This window comes from Spea bombifrons, chromosome 7, assembly GCF_027358695.1.
Source record: "Spea bombifrons isolate aSpeBom1 chromosome 7, aSpeBom1.2.pri, whole genome shotgun sequence".
NCBI classification, from domain to species: Eukaryota; Metazoa; Chordata; class Amphibia; order Anura; family Pelobatidae; genus Spea; species Spea bombifrons.
Window position 1 is genome coordinate 46,428,779 of NC_071093.1, and position 12,662 is coordinate 46,441,440.

Here is a 12,662-nt window from a genome sequence, read left to right on the forward strand (position 1 = left end):
AGAAAACCGCAGGTTTACGATCGCTCGGGACTCAACCCTTCAGCGCATTAGATCTCTTTCTACAGCTGAACACGCGCCACGCCGGAGACGGTCACGTGATCAGAAAACAAATAAATATTCAGAGCCTGGAATGGGGCATTTTCCATTTATTTGGGGGGGGGAGACATTATTGGGCGCACAGCGGCGGCAGGAAGCTCACAGATTTCACAAACGGAGCTGGAGAAAAGGGGTCTTTGGCTTACGTGCCCACCGATCCCAGCAGAAACACACACAGGTTCCGTGTCTTTTACACGCATCACCTCCAGCATCACGTCTGCAAGCCTGGCCCCCGTTAGCTAAACGGAGCGACAATCACAGTATTTTACAATTTTAGGAGTAAAAAGAATTTCAGGATTTCCTTTGTCGGTTATGTTACAAATCTCCGCGTGGGCCTCAGTCTCTGTACACGTGGCCCTGGGGCCGGCAGCGGCGGCTGTTCAAGTCTTTAGGAGCTGCTCAGGAGATACACCGTCAACCAGTACAGCGGGAGAGCGGCAAAGGTCACCAGAAACACGGGGGCTCCGTTGGGGTAAAACACGCCGTCTGCCCCGACGCATCCGCTCTCGTTCTCTGGAGCAGGGGGCAGGTCGACCGTGACGGATTCGATGCGAGCGTCGGGCACCACGCTGCGGATCCAGTCGGCGTAGACGCTGGTCAGAATGTAGACTCCGGGTCTGTTTGGGGCCCCGCACTCATCACCCCAGCTGACGACCCCTGCTTGGTACCAGTTACCATTCACCTGGCAGGAGAGGGGCCCTCCGGAGTCGCCCTGACAACAGAGAGAAGAATGAATGAATGAATGGCTTCTCTTCTGTCGTTCATTCATTCGCCTCCGACATCCTAATTCCGGGGCATAGATTGTACGGCGCTGCAGAATACGAAGGCGCTATATAAATATATCATAAAACTAAACATATTGACGGCTGAGACTCACCTGGCAGGCGTCGACAGATCCCTGTGCGGATCCAGCGCAGATCATGTCCTGCTGGATGTACCCCAAGGTGGCCGACGTGGGGTTGATGTGATAGAGGCAGTTACAGGTCTGCCTGCCGACGAGCGCCACCTCTCCGACTTGCAGCGTGCGCGGCTCTGGCAGCGAGGCTGAGAGAGGGGAGGAAAAAAAAAAAAAAAATCACATTAACGGGGCAGGCGGCAGACGATCACCCCGACATTAAGACAACGAACCCCTATTACGTGTAACACGGCGGCTTCATCTCCTCCTCGCAACAGAAGATGCCAAAGAGCCGCCGTCGGCAAGTGGCAGCCCCGCCGGCGTTACAGGAGCTGAGAAGACGGTACGGCTGCCGCCAAATAACCCTGATGGCCGCCCAACCGTTCTTACCTCCTTGGCGTACGTTCCCCCATCCGGTCACTTTGCATTTCATGCCCACCGGGAACTGGACCCCGGCGGCCGGCAGGGAAACGGGCTGAACGGCACTGGAGAGGGTGACGGGGGCGCTGAGCCGGACGAGCGCCAGGTCCCCCTGCGAGCTGTCCTCCGAGTAGGAAGGGTTTTTCTTCACCTCCGCCACGTTCCTCAGCTGTTCGTTGGGGCTCGGGGATCCCAGGCTGAGGGCCCCCACTTTAACCGCGTAACCAGTAAGCTCGTGGTCTCTGGGGAGAAAAAAAACGGAGAGGGGATTGAACCGTCGGTCCTGCTGCAGACACCACTAATAGAGTGTCAGCTCCTGGGAGCCGGGGGGAGGGGGCTGGTGATACTCACCCTGGAAAGCAGTGAGCGGCAGATAGGACCCACTCCGTTGAGATCAGAGACCCCCCGCACGCATGCTCACCGTTGTAATTTATACTGGCCTGCCACGGCCACTCATCAGCCCGAGCGTCTTCTCCACCAACAATGCGGCTGTGAACTGGGGAGGAAAAACACAAGATATTAACGAATAACACGGAGCAAGAGTAACGCTGCGCATGCTCTCTGTTGTGTCAGCACCAACTCTAACAGGGGGCCACACCGCAGCGACAGGGGCCAAACGGTGGGACCATTGGCAAGAGGTCAATTAATATGGAGACAAAAGCCCAGGAGGGGCAGAAATGGCTGTTTTGGGGTCTAAAGGCTTCTATCGCAGAACGTGATGTCACCCGCTGTGCTATTCCCACCAAAACGGGCCGAAGAACGCGCAGAACCCGTGAAGAAAGAGTCCGGAACGCGGTAAACGGATCAGGGGTCTTACCTTGACATGATGCCAAGCGAGTGCCTGAAAGAAAGAGGAAAACAATCATTAGATCCAGGGAACCTGCGCCCAGCGGCGGTAACCATCAGGGGCAATGGTAAAAAAAAAAAAAAAAAAAAATGACCCCTCAGCTTCCAAAATCCCCCCCCCCCCGAGATCTCGTTACCGGCGCAGAGGGAGGGTTTGGTTTATCGGGACGCATCGGGGACACAAAATCCACCGAGGGGAACTCGTACGGCCCGACCGTGATACTCAAAGGAACAACGGAGAACAGAAAACACGGCGCGGACCGAACCAAAAACGTCTAATAAAGTCCGATAGCTGCCCTCACAGATCACACGCCGCACTCCGGCCCCCAGAAACCGCCTCGGTCCGCAAAACGAGAAAATACAAAAAAAACAGAAACAACCGTGGGATGGCATCTTCATACAACTGGCGCTATGGGGGGGGAGGGTACACCGGGTGGCACGCTGTAGGGGGGAGGGTTAAACCGGGTGGCACGCTGTAGGGGGGGGAGGGTACACCGGTTGGCACGCTGTAGGGGGGGAGGGTACACCGGGTGGCACGCTGTAGGGGGGGGAGGGTACACCGGGTGGCACGCTGTAGGGGAGCATGGAGGCTCCTGTGCCCATTGTGCCTCAGTACCCACCCCCATTAACTCTTTCTATGCCTGCAGATGTAACGGCATCAGCGCCTGCAGTGCCGGAAACGCAGTCACTGGAGCTGTTACCATAGCGACCAGTTATGAAGAGTGATTTGGAGGTAAAATTACCCCCTAAGCCCAAACAGCTAAACGGCGGAAAGTGCCCTGTCGGGGCAGTTAGTATCGGGAGGATTCCCGGTTGGGGGTCAGAAATCCCCCTTTAACAGCCCGCAGCGGGGAGCTCTGCAACCACTTCCTGTCCCTTCCAGGTCTCTTTAGGTTTTGCCCCCTCGTTTATTTGATGCCGCTTTTGTGCCCTATTGTACGGTTTCTATACACATTATCGGGGCTTTTAGGGCCGTAGAACCCTGCGATCCCCTCATACCCAGCAAACATTCTGACCTCCTAGAAAAGAGGGGCATCGGGAGGGGGAGCGAGACACTCGGCAGGTGTCGGTGGCAGAGACAATGTGTCCGGTACTGTGAAATTCTCTCTCAGCCAATCACAGCAAACACAGGATTCGAAAATGGCTTTTTCCGTTAACCCATTCCTGCCCAGGGTAACTCCCACCACATTCAGACAGACGCAGTTATCTTATTTTGAACAGACCGGTGCCAGACCCCTAACCCGACGGTAACGGTAGCCGGTCTCCCAGACAGCAGAAGGGACCCGCCGGTAGCCGGCACTTTATAATACACAGCGCAGAATTAACCCCTCTATGCCTGTCCGCATTCCTCTGCACGTCTTATAACAAAGAACAGTTCCCGGGCAAACATTGGAAAGTAGCCTTATTACCATAGCAACCGACAGAACATTCCTGCTGACCACTTATTCGACAACATGGCGATAAGAATGTGAGCCTAATGTGCGTTATCAGGACTGGCCGGGCAGCGGCGGGTCTGTATGTAATGTAGGGGATATGACTGCGTTATCAGGACTGGTCAGACAGCGGCGGGTCTGTATGTAATGTAGGGGATGTGACTGCGTTATCAGGACTGGTCAGACAGCGGCGGGTCTGTATGTAATGTAGGGGATGTGACTGCGTTATCAGGACTGGTCAGACAGCGGCGGGCCTGTATGTAATGTAGGGGATGTGACTGCGGTATCAGGACTGGTCAGACAGCGGCGGGTCTGTATGTAATGTAGGGGACTGCGTTATCAGGACTGGTCAGACAGCGGCGGGTCTGTATGTAATGTAGGGGATATCAGGACTGGTCAGACAGCGGCGGGTCTGTATGTAATGTAGGGGATGTGACTGCGTTATCAGGACTGGTCAGACAGCGGCGGGGCTGTATGTAATGTAGGGGATGTGACTGCGTTATCAGGACTGGTCAGACAGCGGCGGGTCTGTATGTAATGTAGGGGATGTGACTGCGTTATCAGGACTGGTCAGACAGCGGCGGGGCTGTATGTAATGTAGGGGATGTGACCGCGTTATCAGGACTGGTCAGACAGCGGCGGGTCTGTATGTAATGTAGGGGATGTGACCGCGTTATCAGGACTGGTCAGACAGCGGCGGGGCTGTATGTAATGTAGGGGATGTGACTGCGATATCAGGACTGGTCAGACAGCGGCGGGTCTGTATGTAATGTAGGGGATGTGACTGCGGTATCAGGACTGGTCAGACAGCGGCGGGGCTGTATGTAATGTAGGGGATGTGACTGCGATATCAGGACTGGTCAGACAGCGGCGGGTCTGTATGTAATGTAGGGGATGTGACTGCGTTATCAGGACTGGTCAGACAGCGGCGGGTCTGTATGTAATGTAGGGGATGTGACCGCGTTATCAGGACTGGTCAGACAGCGGCGGGTCTGTATGTAATGTAGGGGATGTGACCGCGTTATCAGGACTGGTCAGACAGCGGCGGGTCTGTATGTAATGTAGGGGATGTGCCTGCGTTATCAGGACTGGTCAGACAGCGGCGGGTCTGTATGTAATGTAGGGGATGTGACTGCGTTATCAGGACTGGTCAGACAGCGGCGGGGCTGTATGTAATGTAGGGGATGTGACCGCGTTATCAGGACTGGTCAGACAGCGGCGGGTCTGTATGTAATGTAGGGGATGTGACTGCGTTATCAGGACTGGTCAGACAGCGGCGGGTCTGTATGTAATGTAGGGGATGTGACCGCGTTATCAGGACTGGTCAGACAGCGGCGGGTCTGTATGTAATGTAGGGGATGTGACTGCGTTATCAGGACTGGTCAGACAGCGGCGGGGCTGTATGTAATGTAGGGGATGTGACTGCGTTATCAGGACTGGTCAGACAGCGGCGGGGCTGTATGTAATGTAGGGGATGTGACTGCGTTATCAGGACTGGTCAGACAGCGGCGGGGCTGTATGTAATGTAGGGGATGTGACTGCGTTATCAGGACTGGTCAGACAGCGGCGGGTCTGTATGTAATGTAGGGGATGATGCGTTATCAGGACTGGTCAGACAGCGGCGGGTCTGTATGTAATGTAGGGGATGTGACTGCGGTATCAGGACTGGTCAGACAGCGGCGGGTCTGTATGTAATGTAGGGGATGTGGCTGCGTTATCAGGACTGGTCAGACAGCGGCGGGTCTGTATGTAATGTAGGGGATGTGACTGCGTTATCAGGACTGGTCAGACAGCGGCGGGTCTGTATGTAATGTAGGGGATGTGACTGCGTTATCAGGACTGGTCAGACAGCGGCGGGGCTGTATGTAATGTAGGGGATGTGACTGCGTTATCAGGACTGGTCAGACAGCGGCGGGGCTGTATGTAATGTAGGGGATGTGACTGCGTTATCAGGACTGGTCAGACAGCGGCGGGTCTGTATGTAATGTAGGGGATGATGCGTTATCAGGACTGGTCAGACAGCGGCGGGTCTGTATGTAATGTAGGGGATGTGACTGCGGTATCAGGACTGGTCAGACAGCGGCGGGTCTGTATGTAATGTAGGGGATGTGGCTGCGTTATCAGGACTGGTCAGACAGCGGCGGGTCTGTATGTAATGTAGGGGATGTGACTGCGTTATCAGGACTGGTCAGACAGCGGCGGGTCTGTATGTAATGTAGGGGATGTGACTGCGTTATCAGGACTGGTCAGACAGCGGCGGGGCTGTATGTAATGTAGGGGATGTGACTGCGTTATCAGGACTGGTCAGACAGCGGCGGGGCTGTATGTAATGTAGGGGGGGTGACCGCGTTATCAGGACTGGTCAGACAGCGGCAGGGAGTTTAACTCTTTCTGTCCTCTGCAGTTGAGGGGAAATTAATCGAAGAAGCAAACGGATTAACCTTTAAACTCTCACAAGGGACGTGTTCCTCCCAGGCTGTCCGCGAGGGCCGGGAGCTGAGGCTAACTTCCCCACAGCTTATTAAGAACAGGACTGGCTCAGATACCCCTCGGGCCTTTCCTGCCCTCAGATCCTCCAGTGTTGGGGGTTCAGCGGGGCAACATCAGAAAACAGTGCAGACATTAACCCCTGAAATACACTTCCCACAGTGACCGCAGCAGCCTTTAACCCCGAGGGGGGGGTGCGGGGAGTCTCCTGTTTGCCCCACCTGGGCAGGTAACCCATTAACTACCGGACTCCGACGACTTACCTCCCAGCAGCACCAGCAGAGTGCAGAGAAATGCCAAGCGTCCCATTCCAAGGTCACAGCGAGCGTCCCCTCGATACCCCGGGGCAGGTGCGGCGGCAGCGGTGCGGCGGAGGCAGGTAGTTACGTCTGGGCTGTAAGAATCCAGAGATCGCAGCAGGTGGAATCCGTTCTCGCTCTGAGTTTCACCTGAGTCTCTCCAGGTAGTCTCCACCCCTCACCTGTCCTACCCCCGTCTGTCAGGCCACCTCCCCCTGTACTCCCTGCCCAGCACACCACTACCCCCAGCACTGCCGAGCGGCACCATCGTTTATTGTTAATTTCCAGTCCCGTTCTACACTGAGACTGGGCATAGTGGGAATTTCACCCTCTCTTTAACCCTTTCTGACTGTTCTGGTAATCTGCCATTACCTGGGTAAATGCCCCCCGATACCCCGCATCGCTTTCCGCAGCCAATCAGAAGCCCAGCGCTTCTGACTCATTTCGGGGCATCGCCTTTTGTACCCAAACTGGTTTCGTGAACCTGTCTGGGTTGGTCCTGCGCGACTGGGAGATCTCACTGGGGCGCCCGTCTAAATGCCCCATGGCTTGGCACTGAAAGGGTTACAGCCCCTGCCAGCGCGTTCCTGTGGCCCCTAATTAAAGGGGAGGTACGGCCCCCGGGACAGCTTGTTCCACGGGCGCAGGACATGCGTGGATGCCGCGTGTGCCCTCCGGGGCCTCCCAGGAGCCGGGCCCCCCTCCCGCATGTGTTAAAGCTCCTCACTGCCCCCCATTGTAACAGCGCTACAGTATCTGCTGGTGCTATATAAATACAATAGCCCTGGTGACAAGGGGGGGGGTAAATCCAGCCAGAGCCCCCGCGGGGTGTTTATTCAGCACTTGGGGGGTAAATAAGGGACACAAACAGCTTTCGGGAGGCAATTAACGCAAAGAATGTGTTTCTGTTAGGGGGAGGGGGCAGTTTCTCCATTATCTGGTATCGTATTAACTGGGGGGGGGCAGATTCCTGCTGCTTTAACCCTTTCACGGACACAGGTGTAATGTCGCTCTGTGGCCCTTAAAAGTTTAATGCTAGAACGTTGGTTGTGACCTCCGGGGCCCCGCGGCTCCTTTAACCGGGGGGCAGCAGGATGACGCTTTATTACTTTAGAGGCAGCGACCCCGTCCTCCGCTCTGCCACCGAGGAAGCGCATTGTCAGCAGACACACGAGTTTTTGGCACAGAAGGCTTTAGAAGGAGAACCGAATTCCTCTTCAGCGTTTTTCCACAATCAGGTCCTGAGTCATTCCTGGGTCTTTACTGAGAGGGTAGTAGATAATTAGAGCAGCCTCCCAGCAGAGGTGGTAGAGGGTAATACAGCGAGGGGATTAAACATGCATGGGATAGACATCCGGCTCCTGAATCTAAGACGAGACCAGCGACTGATTAAGGTTTGAGTCTTTACAGCAGGAGAAACGGGCAACTAGACGGGGGCCGGATGATCTCTTTTTGTGTTCTACTTCCGTTATCAGTTGGGGGGGGTACAGGGGCCACTAAGAGGGTCTTGCGGGGCTATTACTCCCCTGGGTATAACGCACTATGTTCTGTGTTCACAGTTGCCCCCGTGGTTGCCCTTCTGCCCCCGTGTTTCCTCTGGCGTGAAGCGGCCGGGTAGGAGCGCGCGGTGGCACATGCGTGTTGTGCGGGGGAGGGGGCAGAATGTTGACAATGGCTTCTTGTGTCGATTTACCCAACAAGGCAAAGTGACACTTAATCCTCAGCCACACAATCTCTGGGGCAACCGGAGCCGCGAGAGCCGTGCCAGGGCCGCATTAACCCCGCAGGGGCAAAAGAACGGAGCCTTGGAAAATACCCCCTGATATCACCAGGCAGAGTGATGATCGCTTTACAGATTAACCGTTTCCTGCCCTTCGGAAGACCCGTTTCTGCCCCTCAGGGGCCAAAACCCTACAGGAGTCTGACGGCGTTCCTAACGAACGTATAATTGACCCTTTCATTTCATGCAAGACGAGGCTACAGGATAACAATCTGGCCCTCCTGGCCTCTCCTCGGACAGCCCCGTTGTGCGTGCGCGGCGGAGGGTTTACTCGGATGGCATGGGTTCCACGTCACGCCGTGTCCTCGCTGCACGCACTCACGGCACAGTCACCGAGTTTTATGTCCCCGAGGGAACTGCAGCTCGAAAACAGAAACCGCCGCACCCGGTGATTACGCAACGGGGAGCCGGAGCAGCCGGCCGGACCGGTCCGAGTCACTCGCCGGGTCACACCAGAGGAATGTTCCTGCCGGCCGGCCGAGGGCCCCGTGTGACGTCACGTTTACCGAAGCAGGGCGGCGGCTCCGGGCTCCTTACATCAGTGGATACGGCGCCTGATAACCGAGCGCTGACTATTTATCCCTCCCCGGCAGCTGCTGCCACGGAAACGGGAGTCGCATCCCGACAACAGTGAGAAGAAAAGTCGTTTTCTGACCACCAACACTCCAACACCCGAGAAACCGGTTGAGTGGCTCCTGTCCGGAGGAGGCAGGAGCCCCGGGGGCAACATGACGATAATAACGATAATAATAAAACGATAACGATAACAACAATGATAATAATAAAACTAACGATAATAATAATAAAACAATAACGATAATAATAACGATAATAATAAAACGATAACAACAATGATAATAATAAAACTAACGATAATAACAATACAATAACGATAATACCGTATTGGCTCGAATATGGGCCGCACTTCCCCCCCCCCCACTTTTCTTTAAAGTGGGGGTGTGGCCTATATTCGGGGTCTAGCGCCCGACGCTCGGGACATGCAGTCCCGGGCGCCGGGCAGGCAGCGGGGTTAGGATACAGATCCCCCGCAGCGGTGCAGGGGGGGACCTGCATCCTACTCCCCGATACGCTCAGACAGCCTCCCCTGCCAGCACTTCCCACGGGGGTGGGTGCCGGCATGCTAACAATCTTCCTTGCTGGCACTTCCCACGGGGGAAGTGCCAGCACCGGACATTGAGTACACGTACTGCGTAGCTGTCCCCCGCTGGCCCTGCAAGACCTCAGGGAGTCTGCACTGGTAAGTCTAGGGGGGGGTGACCTCTTGGGGGAAGAGTGGCAGCATATCTCAGGGGGGGGTAGAGTGGCAACATATCTCGGGGGGGCACATCTCAGGGGCAGAGTGCATATCTCGGGGGGGCAGAGTGGCAGCATATCTTGGGGGGGGGCAGAGTGGCAGCATATGTGGGTTTTTTTTACTAAGAATTTTTTTTCTTTAAAAAAAGCACCTAACTTTCAGGGTGCGGCCTATATCCGAGCCAATACGGTAATAATAATAGTAACGATAATGCCCACAATCCGCAGCGTCGGAGTTTTATGTGGGAAAACGAGCTCTTCGCAGGATATTTTTACGAGCTCAGTTTTTACATTTTTTAACCCTTTTTCAGTTTCTAATTTATATTTATATATATTTTTTTGGGGTGGGGGGGTCTCTGTGTACTGCGGGGACATCTCCTGTAAACAGACGGTAGCCGCGGGGCGTCAGCATCTCAGACGTCAGTTTGTTTGTAGCGCTACAGAGATTACCGATCGCAGTACCCAGGGTCAGCCAGCAGGTGGCACCGGAGGTCTCAGCCGGGGAGACCCTCTGGGTACCCGCTCCTCCTTGTTTCACCCGCGTGTACACTTACACACTTCTTTACACGCCACTGCTCTCATTGGGTAGCGGGGCAGTTGGGGGCAATGTGGCGGCTCCAACATGATGAAATGGCATAAAATTCACTGCAAGGGTTAATTTGTTGCATTATATGGTAGCACAAAGGATATTCCTCTTTAGAACGCACATGTGTGAATGCATGTCACATGTATGTAGACTGGCTTTCAGTGTCTTAACCCCTTCAATCCCCTATAGACATAAAGGTACATCCATAAAATGCATCTCAAGAAACCCCTATGGACGTACCGCTACGTCCTGCCCTTCTTTATATATATATAGATATATATAGATATATATATACGATGTCAAAAAACAGAGTATTGCAGAGTATGCAGCGATACCTTTTTGATTGGACTAACATAATATTTAAAAGACAAGCTTTCGAGATTCATCCTCCCTTCATCGGTCCGAAGCGATACTAATCAACATGATAGAGGTTACAACGTAACACAAGTGATGGTATAAGAGAAGGGGGGGTGAGGGGGGTGTCGTAAATAATAGGTCTGGGGGTGAGAAATGCAGAGAGGTAGAGAGATAACCCAGGGACAGAACAAATAAACTCAGGGAACCGATAACCCCAGTAACTCGTCAGAGATAATAACAGCGATTAGACATTGGATGACTCGATGAAGTTCATATGAAGTTCTGGTAGTGTCAGGAAACCAGAATCCACACTCAGTCCCTCTTTTATGGGGTTAAAATGTGTCATCATCTTCATCTCAAATGTTTTTCTTTCCTGAGAGTCTCTGAAATCTCCTTTAATTTTTAGGTTATGGACGGAGTGATTGTTCTGTGTGAAATGATGTCCTCCCGGGGTGGGATATTTGTCTTCCTCGTGGTTATGGACGGAGTGATTGTTCTGTGTGAAATGATGTCCTCCCGGGGTGGGATATTTGTCTTCCTCGTGGTTATGGACGGAGTGATTGTTCTGTGTGAAATGATGTCCTCCCGGGGTGGGATATTTGTCTTCCTCGTGGTTATGGACGGAGTGATTGTTCTGTGTGAAATGATGTCCTCCCGGGGTGGGATATTTGTCTTCCTCGTGGTTATGGACGGAGTGATTGTTCTGTGTGAAATGATGTCCTCCCGGGGTGGGATATTTGTCTTCCTCGTGGTTATGGACGGAGTGATTGTTCTGTGTGAAATGATGTCCTCCCGGGGTGGGATATTTCTCTTCCTCGTGGTTATGGACGGAGTGATTGTTCTGTGTGAAATGATGTCCTCCCGGGGTGGGATATTTGTCTTCCTCATGGTTTTTGGTGGAGCTTCGGCGCAGGTTCATTCTAAGGTGCAGCGTAAGCCCCGTTTCTCCAGTGTAGCCCCCTCTGTCACATGCAGAGCATTGTATGATGTACACCACGTGTGCCGATGTACATGAGTAAGAGTCTTTAATGATGTATGTTGTGTTGTTGTGACTGGCTGTGTTGCTGTCACATATATGTTGGCGGAGTTTGCAGCGGGATTGGTTGCACGGTACAGTGCCGTTCTGTTTTTATGCTCCTGTTCTGGGGCCAGTTTGCTGCGCACTGATCTTTTCCTCAGGTTTGGTGGTTGTTTGAATGCCAGTATTGGGGGCTGAGGGAATATTTTTTTCAGTATGGGGTCTTCTGAGAATATCGGCTGTAGGTCTTTAATAATTTTGCGGATTTCCTCAAGAGTTGGGTTGTAGGTGACTACCAGAGGGATCCTGCTTGTGTTATCCTTTTTCTTGTATTCTAGAAGCCGTTCCCGTGGTGTTCTTACAGCAGATTTAATTTTTTTGGATATGGTTTTTTCCTTGTAGCCCTTCTTCTGAAACGACTGCCAGCGCGCCCAGGAGTTTGTCTCGGTCCTGAGTGTCAGAGCAGATACGGTGGTATCTGATGGCTTGGCTGTAAATGACACCTTGTTTAGTGTGTTTGGGATGAAGGTAGCTGTACCCGTCTGTGGGTTTTCTATACATATAGAAAAACTCCTTCCATCCCATCGCCCTAAAATGGAAAATGTATAACCTTCCACAGCCGTTAACCCATAAACATGAAGATACTACCCTATAGGGCACTATACGGGACGGATACGGCGTCTAGAAAGAGATCCTAAAGCCATGGGGTATTTCCAGAACCTTCTGGCCAGGTTTCTCCGCCGTCACACGTACCCTAAGCAAAAATATGTGAAACAAAAACGCAATCTGTGGCCACACAGCCGCGTGAAGAGCCCATCTGAGTGATGAGAGTTAATGTCCAAGATTAAAGTCTCCATAACGAGCGCCTCACCTTCCCCTAGCATCTCAGATCCCGCTGCCCTGCCTGTCCAGGGGGCCAAACCGTCTCAACTCTCCACCTCTCTGTATATCAGATTAACCTTTAAACCTTTTACCAAGTCTGGGGAAGTTAACCTCAAACAGAAAACACTGGGATTTGGCCCCCGAGCCCTGAACCCACTGCCCCGACGCTGGATTACAAGAGTCCGCGGTGATACGGCTCCTCATTCACGGCACAAGCAGCCGCCGGCACTTCATGAAAAACTCCCACAA

The 12,662-nt window shown here is 53.4% G+C and overlaps 1 protein-coding gene across 1 annotated transcript; it reads right to left on the minus strand.

Moving 5' to 3' along the window:
- Positions 1-155: 155 nt before the first annotated feature.
- Positions 156-6,650, minus strand: PRSS8 (serine protease 8). Its single transcript, XM_053470574.1, has 6 exons — positions 6,441-6,650; positions 2,229-2,252; positions 1,763-1,907; positions 1,382-1,653; positions 974-1,140; positions 156-808 (listed from the first exon to the last, which is right to left on the minus strand). Exons 1-6 carry the CDS (start codon positions 6,484-6,486, stop codon positions 485-487), a joined length of 978 nt encoding a protein of 325 aa, XP_053326549.1. The 5' UTR covers positions 6,487-6,650; the 3' UTR covers positions 156-484.
- Positions 6,651-12,662: the final 6,012 nt, after the last annotated feature.

Excerpts from the sequence above, each read along its gene's own strand:
- PRSS8 (XM_053470574.1), bottom strand. The coding sequence starts at position 6,486 with ATGGGACGCTTGGCATTTCTCTGCACTCTGCTGGTGCTGCTGGGAG. Across the intron at positions 2,253-6,440 it reads TCTGCTGGTGCTGCTGGGAG|GCACTCGCTTGGCATCATGT; the intron begins GTAAGTCGTCGG and ends TCTTTCTTTCAG. Across the intron at positions 1,141-1,381 it reads GGGGAACGTACGCCAAGGAG|CCTCGCTGCCAGAGCCGCGC; the intron begins GTAAGAACGGTT and ends CCCCTCTCTCAG.